The sequence below is a fragment of the Mus caroli genome, chromosome 16 (assembly GCF_900094665.2).
Source record: "Mus caroli chromosome 16, CAROLI_EIJ_v1.1, whole genome shotgun sequence".
Taxonomy (NCBI): domain Eukaryota; kingdom Metazoa; phylum Chordata; class Mammalia; order Rodentia; family Muridae; genus Mus; species Mus caroli.
The window spans coordinates 42,411,108-42,429,943 of NC_034585.1; the positions used below are offsets into that span (position 1 = coordinate 42,411,108).

Here is an 18,836-nt window from a genome sequence, read left to right on the forward strand (position 1 = left end):
CTCCCTCCCTTCCTTCCTTCCTTCCTTCCTTCCTTCCTTCCTTCCTTCCTTTGTCTTCATTCTAAAAAATGACTTTTTAATTGAAACACAATTATGCCATTTCACCTCTCCCTTTCTTCTCGCCAGCCCCTCCCAGCTTCCCTCCCACTAGCTTGTCCCAATTTCTTCCTCAAGTTGATAACCTTTTAAAAAATTATTGATACATACATATGTATCTGTATGCACAAATAACACACATACAAACTTTTGAGTCTGCTTTTTGTTGTTGTTGGTTTGTTTGTTTGTTTTTTGGTTTGTTTGTTTGGTTGGTTTTGTTGTTGTTGGTGGTGGTGATGGTCTCTGACCTGTTCGCTTTGAGCAACCAAATTAGGAGACTCATGCCTGGGAAGTATGCAGATCTCTGAGTTTAAAGCTTGGCACTGTGAGGGGCTATGGAAGGCTATTGGTGAAAGTACAGCCTCAGTTGACAGCCCAGGACTGAAGGGGGTCATGAAAAGCTGCTGAGGCTTGGAACCATGATGAGAGCCTATGAGAAACTATTGGTGAAGGCTAGCTGCAGTGGAAGACCCCAGCATATTGGAGATGTCAATACCATAGGATGATCACCAAGAACAGCAGTAGCAATGAATCAACTTTAGCTTAGAATCTACAGAGGGCAGAGCTAGAGAGGTGATGCCAGCCCTTTGGAGGAGCTCAGAGATCATATGTGGATCCCAGACATTTAAACCGGAATCTGTTACATTGCAGCTGCCTTGGAGACCCCAAGATTCTCAAGATACCAGAGCCATAGGATATCTCTTGAGGTATGCTACTAAAAGGGAGTGGAACCAGCCCAAGAAAAGAAGTTTGTTGCAGTCAACAAAGAGGAGAAAGGTGTTGGAGATCTGAAAACTGTTTTGACATCAGACATGGAGATGCAGAATTTGGAGTTTGCCCAGCTGGTTTCCTGTCCTGCTTTGGGGATTACAGTTAAGTGATTGGATGGATCTCAGAAGAGTCTTTGAACTTTGGACTTTTAACATTGTTGGGACTGCTATAAACTATGGGGACTTTGGAAGTTGGGCTAAATGTACATTTTATTATGCTATGACTAGATATGGCCCCTATAGACTCATATATTTGAACAAGCTTATAGGGGACAGGGAGTGGAATGAGATGGTTTGTATATACTTGGCCCAGGGAGTGGCTCAATAGGAGGTGTGGCCCTGTTGGAGTAGGTGTGTCACTGTGAATAGGGTCTTTAAGACCCTCACCCTAGCTGCCTGGAAGCAGGTCTTCCACTAGCAACCTTCAGATGAAGACATAAAACTCTCAGCTCCTCCTGTACCTTGCCTGTGTGGATGCTTCCAATGTTCCTACTTTGATGATACTGCACTGAATCTCTGAACCTGTAAACCAGACCCAATTAAATGTTGTCTTTTATAAGACTTGCCTTTGTCATGGTGTCTGTTCAGAGCAGTGAAACCCTAACTGAGACTATATATATGTAATACTTCTTGATTACAGATCATCCAGAGAAGTTAGAAGCAGCAGAAATTGATAGATATATCTACTTCTTAAAAAAACAAAAACAAAAAAACTCTGTAAATCAAAACTTATTATTAAAAAGCAAAAGCAAACCGTACTGGGTATCAAGAATATTTTTAATGTTCTTATCTTTAACCTATTTGGGGCATTCTATTTTGGGGGATTCTATTTTGGGGAAGTCGCCTAAAATACAGAAGAAAATGCTTATGTCAAACATTAGAAAAATTTAATGTCTTACATAGAGAAAAAAAACTTCGAATCATAATATGTCCAGTTTCTCAAATCTGCACTCATGAAGAGCGTGTTTTCCTTTAGAAAGGTCCATGGCAAAGGGCAGGCGAGCAATCTGAGAAGGCAGCTGAGCAGGTGTAATCTGAAGGGAGGGAAGGAGCATGCTGCTACCCAGACCTGGGCTTGCTGAGTCTCCTTGCAAACTGCATTTGTGTTGGTGACTTGGGTAGATGATTACAGGTGTTTGTTGGCACTGATTGTAATTAACACCAAAGGGTTCCCTGGCTGAGGCTCAACCAGGGAACACTGCTGTGTCTCTGCCAAGTGTTAAAATATGCAGAGTTGGATTTCTGAATTGGTTAGCTGAACAGCAGTTGCTGCTCTGAGGCCTTGTGTAGTCCCTGCTTCCTCGGCTTCCCTGGGCCCTTTCTTTGGAGCTTCGTTATGATTATCCTCTTTGTTGAGCAACTAAAATGCCCTGCTTTCCGCTTCCAGGAAGCTGCTCTAGTGCTCTGGGTTTCATGTGATCTCACAAAGGCATCTATTATACCTTAATGTATATTTATCACCACTACCCCCATACTCTTTCAGAGTGAATGATCAAGCTCTTTGATCATCCTGTGCTCTGCAGAAACAAACACACAAACAAACAGACAAACACCAAACTCCCAAATCAAAACAAAACAAATCAACCAACCAACCAACCAACCAACCAAAAAGTCCCCTCCATTTAATTTTGCGCTGAATTACTGTCATTTGCATATTCCTTGTCTTTTTTTTTTTTGCTCCCCCTGCTGGCCATTCTCCTGTCTTTTTTTTTTTTTTTTTAATTACGTATTTTCCTCAATTACATTTCCAATGCTATCCCAAAAGTCCCCCATACCCTCCCCCCCCCACTTCCCTACCCACCCATTCCCACTTTTTGGCCCTGGCGTTCCCCTGTACTGGGGCATATAAAGTTTGCGTGTCCAATGGGCCTCTCTTTCCAGTGATGGCCGACTAGGCCATCTTTTGATACATATGCAGCTAGAGTCAAGAGCTCCGGGGTACTGGTTAGTTCATAATGTTGTTCCACCTATAGGGTTGCAGATCCCTTTAGCTCCTTGGGTACTTTCTCTAGCTCCTCCATTGGGAGCCCTGTGATCCATCCAATAGCTGACTGTGAGCATCCACTTCTGTGTTTGCTAGGCCCTGGCATAGTCTCACAAGAGACAGCTATATCAGGGTTCTTTCAGCAAAACCTTGCTAGTGTATGCAATGGTGTCATCGTTTGGAGGCTAATTATGGGATGGATCCCTGGATATGGCAGTCTCTAGATGGTCCATCCTTTTGTCTCAGCTCCAAACTTTGTCTCTCTCTGTAGCTCCTTCCATTGTCTTATTGTTAAGCCCTGTAGTGGTTGGAGATGTGGCTCAGTTGGTAGAGTACTCACATAACATTCCAGAAACTCTGGGTTTGATCCCTATAAATAAGGCACAGTGGTCCATGTTTGTAACCCTGGCACTCTGGAGGCCAAAGCAGGGAGAATCAGAAATTCAAGGTCATCCTTAGCAGCATAGTGAGTTTGGGGACAGCCTGGGCTATATGAGGCCTTGCATAAAAATAAAATAAAACAAAAATAAGAGAATCCCATGCCAATACAAATGTGATAGTAATGCATAATGTGTTTCTGAAATGCACATTTTCACTTTCTTTTGTTAAGTTCCCACCATGCCCGTAGATACCTTATTTTTATGGTTAAAAAATTATGAACTCTCCACATTTCTGTTTTAATGTCTGTTTTCCATATAGGCTAATATTTGGTTTATCCTAAATAACTGATTTAAATATATATATATATATATATATATATATATATATATATATATATTACTAACTAGCTTTAATACTGTCCTACCTCCTATAAAACAAATGCGTGTTGTAAAAAATTTTACCTGTTGAGCAAAGAATGAATGAAGGGACATTGAATGAAATATTGTATGCTGGATATTAGCATAGTAGCTCAATATCACTGCACTGAGAGATGCCAAGACAGGGTCAGATATGCAAAAATTTTATCATAGGGAAATTCCTGCGTGGAAGAAATGGGAAGTAGGAAGACTATACAAAAACAGGGCAAGGTAATTTGAGGCAAAGAAAAGTTGAAAGTAATGTGAGAGTAGGAATCCAAGGCCACTATGCAAAACAGCCTTGTTAAGTCTTCCAGGAATGAGCTGGCTTAGGCATCTTTGTTGTGCTTAGCACAAAGGCTATGATGAGCTGTCAGGGTCCAGAGACTGGAACCCCTTGCTCAATTACCATCCTTATCATTGTTACATTTTTCCCTCTCTTCTCCTCCTCCTCTCCTCTTTCTTCTCCTCTTCTTCATTTTTTGTTCTTCCTCCTCCTCCTCCTTTCTCCTTCTTCTTCTTCCTCCTCCACCTCTTCCTCTTTCTTTTCCTGAGACAGCCTTATTATGCAGTCCAGGCAGGCCTTGAACTTAGATTCTCTTGCCTCAGCACCCCAAGTCCTGGGATTACAGGTCTGTACCACCAATCCAGGCTTCAGTTTATCTTAGGCCAACAGTAAGGTATATTTTTACTTTAGAAAGTAAGTGTCATTGTTGAAGAATCTAGAACTCTGATTGTGAAGTTTGACATATTGTACACAAATTTACAAAACTTTATATTTGACTGAAAAGGACTTATGGAAAAAATTGAGTATACTCTTTTGTTATATTTGAACCAGTCCTGTGAAAACTTTCTTCTGCAAGGTTCTTCTCACTGCATAATTTTCATGGCTTCAGACCCTGGTATTTTACTGAGATCTCAAAGATAAGACCTGTTAAATTATGTGTATATCCATGAGAGATGAAGAAGTATGTAAACTAGTCCTAATGTTGGTTTCACAAGAGGGGCAATGAAATAAAGATTTACAATGATGTGTATGTGTGTGTGTGTGTGTGTGTGTGTGTGTGCGTGAGAAAGAGAGAGAGCGAGAGAGAGAGAGAGAGAGATGGAGGAAGAAAGTTTGAGGAGAGACAGCTGGAATTTGGGAACACTTGGGGGATGGAACCCTAGTACAGTGGAAACCTTTTAGAATAGATGACAGTGACCTTAGTGAGGACTCTTAGTGAAAACGGAGGATACTAAGTCTGAAATGGTCATCTTTTGTAGCCAGGCAAGGTTTCTAGAAGTGGCACTGGTCTGTACTCATTTGAGTTGGTGGCTGACAGGGTCCAATGGAGAGCCCTAAACAACCTAGGCTGATGCTAGATAAAAACGTTGCTCTCTGAATACTGACGGGGTAGGGGGGCATTGCTGAGGACAACTTCCACAGGACTCATTAAACATAAAGAGATCAATTTGGTGCCCACACGGACTTTTCATCTCTATGTTCTAGTCTCTTTGGTGTGGAAAGGTACTCTACAGGTTACAGAAAGAGAAACTTGGACATCAACCCAGTAACAAAAGCCTCTACTTTTGTGAGGAGAAGAAAGAGGAGAGGAGGAGGAGAAGAGAGGGAAAAATGTAGCAATGATAAGGATGGTAATTGAGCAAGGGGTTCCAGTCTCTGGACCCTGACAGCTCATCATAGCCTTTGTGCTAAGCACAACAAAGATGCCTAAGCCAGCTCATGCCTGGAAGACTTAACAAGGCTGTTTTGCATAGTGGCCTTGGATCCCTACACTCACAGTACTTTCTACTTACTTATCCTGCTTGCAAGATGTGCTGGAGTTATGGTGGCATAGAACTTCTGGGAGTGGCCAACCAATGTTTGGTTTAACTTGAAGCCCATGCCATGAGCCATGAGAGGGAGCCCTTGCCCTATCCTGCCTGGATGGCCAGGAACCAGAGACTGGAAAACCCAGAGACCAAAGGTAAAACCAAATAGAACTGGCAAAAACCAAACCAAACCAAACCAAACAAAAAACAAACAATAAAATAAAAACAAAACAATCAATAAAAACAATCAATCAATCAATCAATGAAACGATTCCTAGTGATATTCTGCTATACTCATAGATGGGTACTCTGTCCAGTACATAGATGGGTACTCTATCATCAGACATGAAGGGGGTTTCCTCTGGCAGCAGATGGTAGTGGGTTCAGAGACCCACGGCCGGACATTATTAAGATAGAGTACAGATTAGAGGTCCCTCCGCTTGGAGATGGGTGGATCCCTTGCAACAGTAGGAGGAAAAATTGTAGAAGGTAGAGAGGATGGAGGACACCAGAACCAAGTAGACCTCTGAATCAGCTAAGCAGGGCTCACAGAGCCTGAAGCAGCAAGCAAGGTGGCTGCATGGGTCTGAAAGAGATCCTTTGTGTATGTGTTATGCTATTACCTTAGTGGTTTTGTGGGACTCCTAACAGTGGAAACAAGTGTGTTTCTGACTCCTTTGCCTGCTATTGGGGGCTCTTTTCCCTGTTGCTCAGCCTTGATATGAGGGCTTTTGCCTGGTCTTACCATATTTTGTTATGCCATGTTGGACTGATATCCTTGGGAGGCCTTTTCTTTTCTGAAGAGAAAACTGGAGGGGAAGTGGATCTGGGGAGAGCAGAGGTGGAGGAGGGAACTAGAAGGTGAGGGAGGAGAAACTGCTGTTGGGATGCATTGTATGAGGAAAGGATCTATTTTCAATGAAAAAGTCGTTTTTTGTTTAAATCAATGTTAGGTATCTTTTGATTAAAAAAAAAAGAAAATTATATAACAAATATACTTTACACACATACATAGGTTGTAAGAGAGCAGGTATTGAGATGACTAGGGATCTATACCTAGGGAAAGAAAGAGGTGAAGCAAGACTGGGGACAGGAGAAATGAGAGTGTGCTGCAGCCTGACACCCTTGGCCCATCTTGATTCTAGATGAAGAACTTCCCAGCAGCATCCCATGCTGGGTGCAAACAACAAATGCTTTGCACACTTTTCGTGGCCCATTGTTGCATGCAGCATATCAGGAATAGTGAGGCCAGGATAAGGTGGTTCTCAGTGCAGAACATGCTGAAGGAGTTAACCTATGAGGCTTATGCTATCCGCCTCCCCCAAGGCTAAGTGTAAACATCTGTAGAGAGCAATGTATGGGGGCCATCGCTAGGTCTACATTGGGTTTTAAGACCTAAACGAAAACAAAACAAAAACATAACAACTAGTGAGTATCATATATGTGATGCCACATCTCAAAAGTTCCCCACTTCTACCAATCAGTCAGTTTCCAGTGATCCTTTTAATCCAATGAATCACAACTGTGTTTGTATGTTTTTCAAAATAGGGCTCTCTGGCCATATCTCTGTGGGATCTGAATTCAGTAGGCTAAGGGCAGGCTGTAGGGCTCATCGTCATTTTCTAACTTGTATTCTGACTGGCTTGATAGGCACTACTGCTAACATTGGCAAGGAAAGCACATACATGCATTAGCACGGCCGTGGGTTTAGATGTGGACAGGTACTTCTGGGAGAAGCTATGGAATATTATTTGGTACAATAAGGGGTTAAAAAAATTAAGACTAAGGAGTGTTTGCCTCTGTCTAACATTGTTGTACTTAAGTTTGTGATTGCTGCTTTTCTGGTCACCTGGAGAAAATATTACAGAAAATAAAGCTGCTTTATGATTCCTGAAAGTAACAGACTCAGCAAGTGAGGGAAATAATTTGCTATGCAAGTAGCTCTTGGATTTTTGGGAAGATAAATTTGCATTTTTCCAAATTCAATTTTACTTTTTTTCATTCAATATGAAACTGGCAATGGACTTGTGTTTTTTAAAACTGTTCCTAGCATACAAAGAAAGCATTTCTAGGAATGCAGTAAACTCATTAAATTTGTGCATTGACATGGAAATTACAAGTTTCAGATTAAACAGTACATGATTATAATGGGATGATTCAAGATTTAAAAAAAAAAAAAAACCTAGCTACTGGATAAGTTATAAACACAAAGCAAGGCAGACTTATCACTGAGCAATGCATTTTTGAATCTGGCTTCTTTCATTTCTTCCCTAGAATAAAGACAGGAATGAGATTCTGAGTCAAAGTCTTGGCCAATGGCACTTGCAACTGTGCAGGGATAAATAGCCACACACACTGATAAAATACCAGAATGGACATTACTTCAAATTTGTGAGATGTCTTATAAGATTGCTCCAAATGTTATCTATTTAGTATGAATTCCTTTGTATGAAAAGAAAATCATGAGGCTGAGTAGATGGGTGGCTCTGTCAGTAAAGCTCCTTCTGAGCAAGCCTGAGGACCTGTGCTCAGATCCACTGCAGCTACATAAAAGGCCAGTTATGGTCGTACCTTGGGGTGAATGACAGGTGACTCCTGGAGCTCATTGCCAGTTACTTTAGCCAAATGGATGAGCTCCTGGTTCAGTGAGAGACCCTGTCTTAAAAAAAAAAAGTAAGGGGCAGAATCATTGAGAAAGATGTCTGGCCCCTGCACACATCCAGCAGAAAGCACACAGCATGTTCATACACCTACATAAACATTTACATACACCCACACACCCTGAAAGAAAAAGGAAGAAGAGGAGGAGGAGGGGAGGGAGAAGAGGAAGAGGAAAAGGGAGAAGAGGAGGAGGAAGAGAAGGGGGAGGAGGAGGAGGAGAGAGAGAGAACAAGAACCACTAGAGGACTATGATGGTCTGGAGTTGACAGAGTTTATTGTGGTTTGGATGATATCTCGAGCTTTAGGATGGGTGGTGATTCAAGGCTTTTCTTCGAAACCTCTTAGGCTATTTTAGACGTACATTGAGCCTTGTTTCAACTGCCAACAGGAGTTTTGCACCCCGTTCTGAGCAGGGAAGGGGAATGAGTTGTATAAAATGAACCATAAGCAGGGTGCTTTTTTGGTCAGCAGTGCAGATTCTAGGAGCTCTGCAGACTGCCTGTATCATCTGGCGTACCAGGGGTGGGTGAGCATCAGCATTGATTGACTGAGTTCCTTAAATTCTGGAGCGGCGTTCACTCTTGTTGGTATTCCAGCCACTGTGGCTTATCTGGACAAATATGCAATAGCTACCCTAACTGGAGTTTGGCCTTGGAAGGGTATCATTAGCCTCTGAGGGAAAGATTTCTCAATTTCATTCAATGAGTTAAACTGCACAGGTGCCACCTCTTCGTTTGGAATTACCAAATTCCTGTTGTTATAGGCTAGTGATTAAAGGTGGGCTGCATGCCCACAGCCCCTCAGCAACCCTGAGCTATCCAATTTTGAACTTTTTCCATTTCTTACTTTACTGCTTCATCTCGACAACAACCACATAAAGCATGTGGAAAATGAAAGTTTCCTTTAATTGGCACTCAAGTGCTCATTTTGCTTAGAACTTTAATATTCATGTAGCCAGTACTAACGGCAAGCATGTATTCCGTTGATAGGCATCTACAGACTGAAGAAGGAGGCCCTTCCCTCTTCTGTTGATGAAATGCACCCTGTCAGTCATTTTCTCCATAACGTCAGATAAGTCTTCATTGGTCTCATGACAAGGGACATTCTCATCTTACTGTGCCATTATGGGAGCACGGGGGGGGGGGGAGGGTTGTAAGATACATTACACTGATGAAGTATCATAATCACAAACTATAAAAAGGGGAAATATATGCTTACCATAGGTACTTTTCGTAAGAATTTCCTGACCCTGATTTGATCAGAATCTAAACCTAAAGGCTGTAACAATTTAGATCTTTTTTTTTTTAAGTTTAATTGTTCACTTTGAGAAAAACCTCAAGGTTATGCAAGAATGGTGGCAGAGCGGAAGCAAGGAGCCAGCTGCTTTGCACATCAGAGGGCTTGAAAGAGAACAGCAGGTCGCATCAGAAACAAAACCACAGCAGGGCCTCTTGCTCTCACAAATCCTTCGGACTACTCACACTGTCCTGTCCCAGCAGGTCTCCTGATTTGATTTTAATTAATTAATTTATTTTGGCCTAAGATGCTGCTAGTGTGAATAACGTGATCCAGCTCTGAAGATCTCTAGGGAGGAAGAGGAAGTTTGCCTTTACCTGACACATGCTGGGAATGAAGACAATGCCTGCCATGCTTGGGACTCCTCGGTTATTTAGGGAATTCTTCATCCTCCATCTGGGCCTCTGGAGCATCCTTTGTGAGAAAGCTACTAAGAGGAATGGTAAGGGACCTATTAAGAAAGCTGTTTTTCTTCCTCGGGGTTCCTGTCAGTGATAGTTGAGCTTGCTCTGTGGAGAGGGATGTTCATGTCCAGGGTATATATAGCTCAGAGTGATGAGTCCCTTTTGCTTCTTGAAAATGCTACAGGATGTGAGTGAAGTTAGGACATGCTACTAACCTGCCTACAGAGCAAAAACCGATCCATAGCTTGAGCTAAGTTTCCTAAAACCAGGTCCTGATGGTAAATGAAGAGATTTGAGCAGATGTTATAAATGTGTACGTACAGATTTGTCACTATTACAAAACTCTCTGTGGCTGCCGTGCTAACAGAAAAGACATGTTATGTGTCTTGGTATGAGATGTCAGCAGGATGTTGTAGTGCGTACTGGGGTGGGAAAGCTCTTGGATACTTGTGGTTATAGCTGTGGCCATGGTTACACTCAAATAATGTTCAATCTAAATAGGCTCCCTCCTTCTTTCTATGGGGTGTACTATGAGAATACTGTGGGCTGTGCTATGAGAGTACTCAGCAGGCTTCTCCATGTGAAGCTGAAGAGTAAATCATGAGTGCTTCTTTAGTTTGGCTGGACAGGATGATTCATGAATGGTTGCCAACTGAAAATAGGAAACAATTCTCCATAGTTTATGAAGACAAGGTCTGTAATGCTTGGGATCCTTGGGTTATTTATGGAACTCTTTCTGGCCAAACTTGCAATCCCTTCTTTATCTTGAAGGCTCTTGGTACTTTGAACCTGCACAAGAACCAGGTACTGTAGAGGGGAAAGGCCTATGAATGATGAGCAGAAGTTTCTTATTGCTCAGTTGATTCTGGGCTCAAAGACATTTTTAAGATATTATCTTCCACCATCACACGTGTAGCAACTGGGCACATTCGTGTTGAATTGAAAAATAGAACCACTGAGGTCCTGTGGAATGTCATCTTGAAATCTGGAACTGTGAAGTTTAGGATTTAGTGATCTGATGTCACGAGACCACCTAGCCAAGAGCAGAGTAGAACTTCTTCTCAGCCATTCAAGCCCTTGTTTATTATTACCCACCTCTGAAAGACAAGAGGAGTCAAATATTAATTCTATTTCATTCTAAGGGATCTCTTGTAGACTGGACTCTGTGAAACAAAGGAAATATTTTTAATTTCACAGCACAATTGGGGTTGTAATTCGAATTACATTCTTCTACCCAGTATGTTATAATCTGGTATTTATTCCGCACAGAAACTTGGTTATCAGGTGGGAGTATTTACTCCCTCTGCTGCTTACATTATGAACTCAGTTAAGTTTCTTCTCCTTTCTTAGTTTTCCTTTCTTCATTAAAAAATATATAATTATACCTAGCAGTTGGCCTTTTCTTATACCTATAGTGCCTAGCTATGGTAAGCGGATGCAATTAAAGCTTGATAATGGATGTTAATGGTGACCTTTGCCAATAGTTTTTTTTCCTTTAGTACCTTTGATAAAATCCAATTAAATGAGAACTTAGGTTTAACATTAATACCTTAAGTAGATCTAGTTTTAAAAATCGCCAAATGCTATAGATATTTATGAAGTAAGATTATAATGCAGGCATACATTGTAGAATGTTTAAATCAATTGAACTAACTTGCCTATGACCTTACATACTTATCATTTTAAATTTACCAGATCTTAATTTAAAAATAATTAGCTGTAGTCACTGTGTTTTGACTAGAACATTTTACTTATGTCTAGCTCTGACTTCATGCTTTGGTATTAATGTCTCACTAATACTTGCTTCAAATAATTAATATTTTGTTGGAAATTTTTATCCCCAAACATAATAAATCAATACATAGAGAAAATGAAATGGAAAGATTTAGATAAGCACAGGCCAGGTGCCTTATTCAGCAGTTTTTATGGTGGATTACAATGTTGCTCGTATTAAATTACTAACATAGACTGGGTGTTGATAGGATGGCTCAGTGGGCAGAGGTGCTTACTGCCAAATCTGATAACTTGTGTTCAATCCCTAGGACCCACATGGTAGAGGGAGAAAGCCTAACCTTGAATCTTGAAAGTTATTAATATTCTCTCTAATCCCTGTACATGTGAATCCCCCCCAGACACACACACACACACACATACACACACACACACACTCCGGTGCACATGCACACATACACATGTGCATATACACATTAAATAAATGTAATAAAATATATTTTAAAATAATATAGGTCGAGAAAGGAACATTTGGTGAGTTTTGGAAGGGTGGTTCAGTGAAAGAGCACTTACTTAACATACATGAGGGCTTAGACTATCCTCAGCACCCCGCTGTCCCCTCCCTTCAAAAGAAGAATGAAAAAAGTAATCTTTTGTAAAAATGTATTCTTCTGGACAAAACCGATAGTGAATACATTCCTTAAAATTATACTAATGACATAAATAGCCTTTATAGTCTGAAGAAGTCCTAAGACTTTCAGAAACTATGGAATTCTTTACAACACTCTATTTTCAACTTATTTCCCACCGTTATAGTAATATGAAATTCTCAGGAGGTGGGCTTTTGTGTTTCTCAAGGGTGGGAAAATACAGAGAAAAACTCCCCTAGTTTCAAGAACATCATTTCTCTCCTGATTGAAGTAGAGTAGAAATCACTGCTCCTCAGGATGCCTGAAAGATGAAAATCAAGTTGAGCTGGTAGGTCTCGTTAACATTTTTTTTCTTTTCCCTAATTGCCATGTTCATCTAATGAACAACCTGGAGTTCACATCCATCACAAATAGTCCACAGTTCCCAAGTCATCAATAGGAGAAACCGAGGTGTTCAACTCTGAGCTGGATGGGAGTGGCTCATTTCATTTTCATTTGTAATACTAGAAAAGGAAAGTGAACACTGGGGAACAATGGGTGAATTTTTAACCACAGAGGTAGAGTCAACCATATCTGGGGCTTGAGATCCAGTGAAGCTCAGTGAAGTCTGCCATCTCTGTAGCAGACTGTATTGGGGATGTGAGAAAATCAATTGGAAGTGAAAGTGGACTTCCCTGCACCTTTCTTTCTCTTTTTCTTTTTTCTTTCTTTTTTCCTTATTAGATATTTTCTTTATTTACATTTCAAATGTTATCCCCTTTCCTAGTTTCCCCTCCGAAAATACCCTATCCCCTCCCTCCTCCCCCTGCTCACCAACCCACCCACTCCTGACGCTGCTTCTTAGCCCTGGCATTCCCCTACACTGAGGCATAGAGCCTTCACAGGACCAAGGGCCTCTCCTCCCATTGATGACCGTCTAGGCCATCCTCTGCTACATATGCAGCTAGAGCCATGAGTCCCACCATGTGTACTCTTTGGTTGATGGTTTAGTCCCAGGTAGCTCTGGGGGTACTGGTTAGTTCATATTGTTGTTCATCCTATGCCCTGCACCTTTCTGACTTAACATACTCTTACTGAACATCACAAGGAAACACCTTTTGACACTTAGAAAAACTCATGCTGGTTTCTGATAGAATGTGAGAGCAGCTCACCAGTTCTACTGTCAACAGCTGTTAAGGCTGGCTTCCCTTCCTGAAAGCTTTGTGATCAAGGTAGAGAGGTCCTGCCATCTATGGAAGTCAAAACCCACTTGTAACAGGTAGCCAGTGTTCCCCTGACCAGAAGTATTCTATAGCTTATCAGTATGAATCATCATTCCTTGGATTCACTAAACTGTTCAAACCCTTCTGTTATTCACTGGAGACATTTATATATTAACTACCAAACTAACAGCCAGAACCTCACCCCTTGACACATACAATGGACGAGGAATTCCATGAGGTGGGATGAATGTGAAGCCTTTGACCTGGGTTGCAAAGGCAATGAACAATAGGGTAGAAACATAAAGAGACACCTGTCACCTTGTAGACGCATAATGAAGTATCAAGAGCCAACATTAAAACAGCCAAAGACAAAGCCTTTTAGTTTGTAGTTTTGGCTATGTCAATCAAGCCTTGTTGGTCAGTGTAATTCTATAACATTTTTATTTATATAAAGGAATTACAGCATGTCCCTTTTCCATCTCTATTAATTGTTTGCCTATCACAGATCCCATTTATTACACACCACTGTTAATTCCATGAAAGTAATTAGGATTAATTTTTCAGAACAGAGGTACTTGGGGAAGACGTTTGAATTTCTATTTTGTCCCTGGCATTCACTGGCTTTATAGCTTTTGACAATTACTTATGTGTCAGTTTTATAAATCTATATTATTATGAAAATTGCAATACCTGGATTTCTAAGTATAATCTGAGTGTAGTGATAAGAACTTTTTCTACATATTCTCATTCACAATAAGCCTTTGAATCACAGCCTGCGCCTTGGAGTAAGCAGTGGACCTGGGTTCAGATTCTAGTTCCAAATCTTTCTCCCAATACATGGTGACCTACGGCTGGTGGCTTATTTGTTCTCAGATTCAGTGTACTCAACTTAAATAAAAAGACAGTGCTGGTAACTACCTTATAAAATCATTGTATGATATATTGAAATAATATATGTATGATTTCCTAATTAGGATCAGTCAACTTGTAAATTGTCAAATTTTACAATGGTGCAAAAGTGATAGGAATTCAGTAGAAGATACACTTCAAAATTTTGATATCTTCCAGGCTAACAGTATATGCTATGGACAGTCTTTTGCAATTCTGTGTAGCCCTACTCAACTGTGCAATCGCTAAGATAAACATGATAGTATACCATGTCGCAAGCATTTTTTTTTTGGTTAACTATATTCTAAAATTCCATGAGGTAACACACTTAATTATAAAATAGGCTTTATATTGGTTTATTTTGACTTACTGTAGGCTAATTTGTTTTGAATAAGTTTAAGGCAGGATAGATTAATATATGGTGCTTGATAGGCTAGGTTTGCCAAATGCAATTTGACTTAAAGTAATTTTTAAAAATTATGATAAGTTTATCAGGATGTGATTTTACAATAATTCAAAGATCACTTGTAACTATGATGCCCCAAAGGGCTTACCACATAGTAAGAACTTCAGAATTACTAGTCATCTCTCCATTTGCCTGCTTTTGTGCTAAACCTGAGAGGTGTGTATGGCACTTTGATAAGAGAGATTTGGAGGGGGGGTAACTAGTTATGAGTAAGTTAGATGAGGTTCTGGAATTATCTGCTATACTGCCTGGTTTTGTGTGTCAACTTGACAGAAGCTGGAGTTATCACAGAGAAAGGACCCTCCCTTGAGGAAATGCCTCTATGAGATCCAGCTGTCAGGCATTTTCTCAATTAGTGATCAAGGGCAGGAGGGCCCATTGTGGGTGATGCCATCCCTAGGCTGGTAGTCCTGGGTTCTATAAGAAAGCAAGCTTAGCAAGCCAGGGGAAGCAAACCAGTAAGAAACATCCCTCCATGGCCTCTGTATCAGTTCCTGCCTCCAGGTTCCTACCCTGTGTGAGTTCCTGTCTTGACTCTCTTTGGTGATGAACAGTAATGTGGAAGTGTAAGTGGAATAAACCCTTTCTTCCCCAACTAGCTTCTTGGTCATGATGTTTTGTGCAGGAATAGAAACCCTGACTAAGGCATCTGCCAAACATGGCTTAAATTGTTCTCTGGGTGACTTCTCAAGATCTCTGCTTGTTCCACTTTAAATATCTCTAGGAGAGAAAATATCATGGTATTTTAAACCCCCAAAGTTTCAAAATCATTGGTAAAAATAAGAGATGTCTAGCTTAATGTCTCTGATAATCATATACAACTAAATTTAAGAGGTAGTCTTTAAATTCTTTTCCAAAATGTCATAGTAACTATAAGAAATTCTAGACCTAGAAGAAACCATGTTGGAAAAAAAAAAAAAAAAAAAAACACCATCTGAGAGCAAATTCAAATGTTTCATATATGACTATAGAGATGTATATGCTTTAAGTAGAAAATAATAAATGATTATGAAAATCCTTCCAATTTTCTTGTTTCGTGGTCTCTGCTGTATTTTAAGTTGTGTTGTTATGAGTTCATACCATGTGTTTCACCTGGAGTTACTTCTGTCCAGGTTCATCTGAGAGCAGACTCAGCTTTCATTGATTTCTTTAGCCTGTACACCAAAACACAAGGTTTCTTTCAACAGTGAGTCTTTCACCATTGCAGTTCTGATTTACACACACACACACACACACACACACACACACACACANACACACACACACACACACACACACACACACACACACTTCTCTAGGTATTCCTAGAATTTCTGGGAATATCGAACTTATAGAATGGGCTCATTTACTGTAAAGTAATACATTTTACCAAAATGGCACAACATTAAATGAGTGGTTTTTGAAAGGAGTGCAGATGCCCCAGTACCCTCTAAAGTTACTGTCTTTCTAATTTTGTTACTGTGACGGTTAGCATATGATTAAAAAAGTGATAGATGATGACTCGATTTTCTGACATAGTGCCTATAATTTTCTCAAGTGTCTTCCCTGATATCCTGGGATTGTTCATGTGCAATTACAAGGCTGTTCATAGACTAGTCTGGGATGGGTGTAGGCCACTAACTCAAAGGACTTCTACATGCCATTTTTCTAGAGAAGATGCAGCTCTTTTCCTTCCTCGGTGAGTGTCATCTCTGCCCTTCACTATCCTTACCCTTGAAGGTAAACAGACTATATTATTGAATGTTATCTAGAGACCAACTCCTCTCTCCTGGCTATGAAGATTTTTCTACATTTCTAGCTTCTCTAGCATGTTTCTGAAGCTTTTCTTTGTTGTTTATGTATCACAATATCTCCTGATAGGAGCTAAAGGGATTGATTCTGGCTAGATAATAAAAGTATTAATGCGTCATTGATAATAATTTTATTTTTCTAAAATAGTTTACATTTCTATGTTCATCTCTAGCATTGTAAATCAAATTAATCTTTATTCATTTTTTTCATTGATTTCGCTCAACGAAACCATTTTTGAAATTTCTATTTGTAAGAATTTTTCAATGGGAGGTTAGTGACTTTCAGTTGGGATTTGCTTTACAATAATAACTGTAATCAAGGCAATGTAGTTGGAGCTATCACAGAATAACATAAGGTATTTTTAAGGAGTGCCCATGGTATTAACTGTAAGGCCAAGAGGACTAGATTCTCTAGGAGTGGGCTTGGGCTCAGATTGCTCTTTCATGACATCTTTCTTGAGCAACTCAACCAGAGGTGTTTCCCCTTCTTGAGGATCTGAAAGATAGGAGATTATGTCATGTATAAGGTTAATTGTAAAATTCTGTTAGAAACCATCACATTCTTACATAATCATAGGCAATGGGATGTCCACACCTTTAGAGTATGGACAGTAAGAAGGTACAGTATCCATACTATCTACTGTCACCTATCACAATGTATTAGAAGTGATGAACAACGTCCATGTTAAAGCATTCTCCACAAGAATATTTTTTGGTTTAAGTTCTAACTAATTAATATGTTATTACTGAGGTTCAATAATATGTATGTAATTTATAAATTAATATGTTTGTAATATTTATCTTCCACAGAAATTTTACTTTACATGAAAGTTAACTCATAGACCTGCCCAGACAGGAGAGCTGGCCCTGAGCACATGTGAATTCAACTTCTTGTGCTCAGAATCACTTGAGTTTGATTTTGGCCAGTGTTCCCACATTGTCTGTGATAATACATATTCCTATAATGGTTTTGTTTCTTGACTTTATTTTAACATTTCTGATCATTTTATTGTTTGTTTTCTATTGTGATTTCTGAAAGTGTATTTTTCATATGGAGATAGCAGTTGTTCAAAATAATGCAGCCCAGACTTCACATTTGCTACGCTACCTGGTTATGAATCTCTGTATACAGTTCATGTAGAATAGAACACAGAAATAACTTTTGGGAGCCCTTTAAAGAGACTTCTCTATTTCTAGAGGCTCACAAAGAGGTGTATTGGCATATGATATCCTAAGGGTGGCAGCTAATTTTTTTTGTCTTAATGTACATGTCTTTATTTTTTAACATTTAAAATTCTCTATCAGATATAAATGTTTGAGAAAAGCAGCAGGAACAGTAATACCAAAGATAGAGTGAGGAGGAGTTGGCAGATAAGTCAGAGGTAAAAACAGTTGTGATTATGCCCTCTTCAGAAAATATTTGCTTGAAAGAAACACTGCAGTCAAGTGTAGCTGAATGCGTCTTGAGTGTCACACAGTTGACTGGCATATTTTGAGGCAGATACAAAGGAATAGTCATGTATTCCTTGTCAATGTGCTTGCCAGATAGAAAATCAGAACTGTGACATCTGACTTGGGGGATTATTCTTGACCCACTAATGCCAGTTATCGGCTTTGAAGGTAATAATAAAAAAAAAAAGCACCTTATTTGTACACAGAAGGGGGTTGATCTTGATTTCTAATATGGTAAAAATCATTCCTCTTCTGTGCATTTTGACACTCAAGAAAAAATTCTGTGCCAGCTGATGTGATGGTCAGTCACCCTTATCCTGTGGAAAAGAATAGAAGCCACCATGTTTCCATCATCCCGTTCCTGGTCAGTGACGTAGTCAGGGCTGGTCACTACCTCTTCCCTGCATGTAATTCATGAGCTCCTCTCGAGTGTGTAGTCACAGAACACTCACACGAACAGTATGTTCAACTGTGCTATTAGCATGAGGTAGCAGTTCTCTGCCTGAGTGGGAAGGCAATCCATCAGAATATGGACAGAGAAACGGAGGATCAATCAGATTAAATGTCCCAAGTAGACACACTGCGCTGTCATTGGAAATGGCTATGTTAAGTAAATGTTCCCATTTTTCACCAATTTCATGCCTTTTGTATGTCTGCCCAAGTTGAACTTCACATTTTTTCCTCCGTGGCTAGAAAAAGTTTCAGTGTCCCCCAGTTGCGCTTCTCCTATTCATTCTGAAATAACCAAGGAGCTCTGTCACTTCCAGAAAATTGCAGCCCTGCTGTGCCTCTGTTCCCTGAACAGCTGTGAGGCTTTTGATCTAACAGAAAGCC

General features: G+C 40.1%; 1 protein-coding gene across 2 annotated transcripts in view; it reads left to right on the forward strand.

Moving 5' to 3' along the window:
• Positions 1-9,579: 9,579 nt before the first annotated feature.
• Positions 9,580-18,836, forward strand: part of Btla (B and T lymphocyte associated) — a 28,190-nt gene continuing 18,933 nt past the window's right edge. For both annotated transcript variants that reach the window (XM_021185414.2, XM_021185415.2), the window contains exon 1: positions 9,580-9,861. In XM_021185414.2, the coding sequence (XP_021041073.1) occupies positions 9,744-9,861 (118 nt within the window). In that variant the 5' untranslated portion in view covers positions 9,580-9,743. The remainder of the gene's footprint in view (positions 9,862-18,836) is intronic.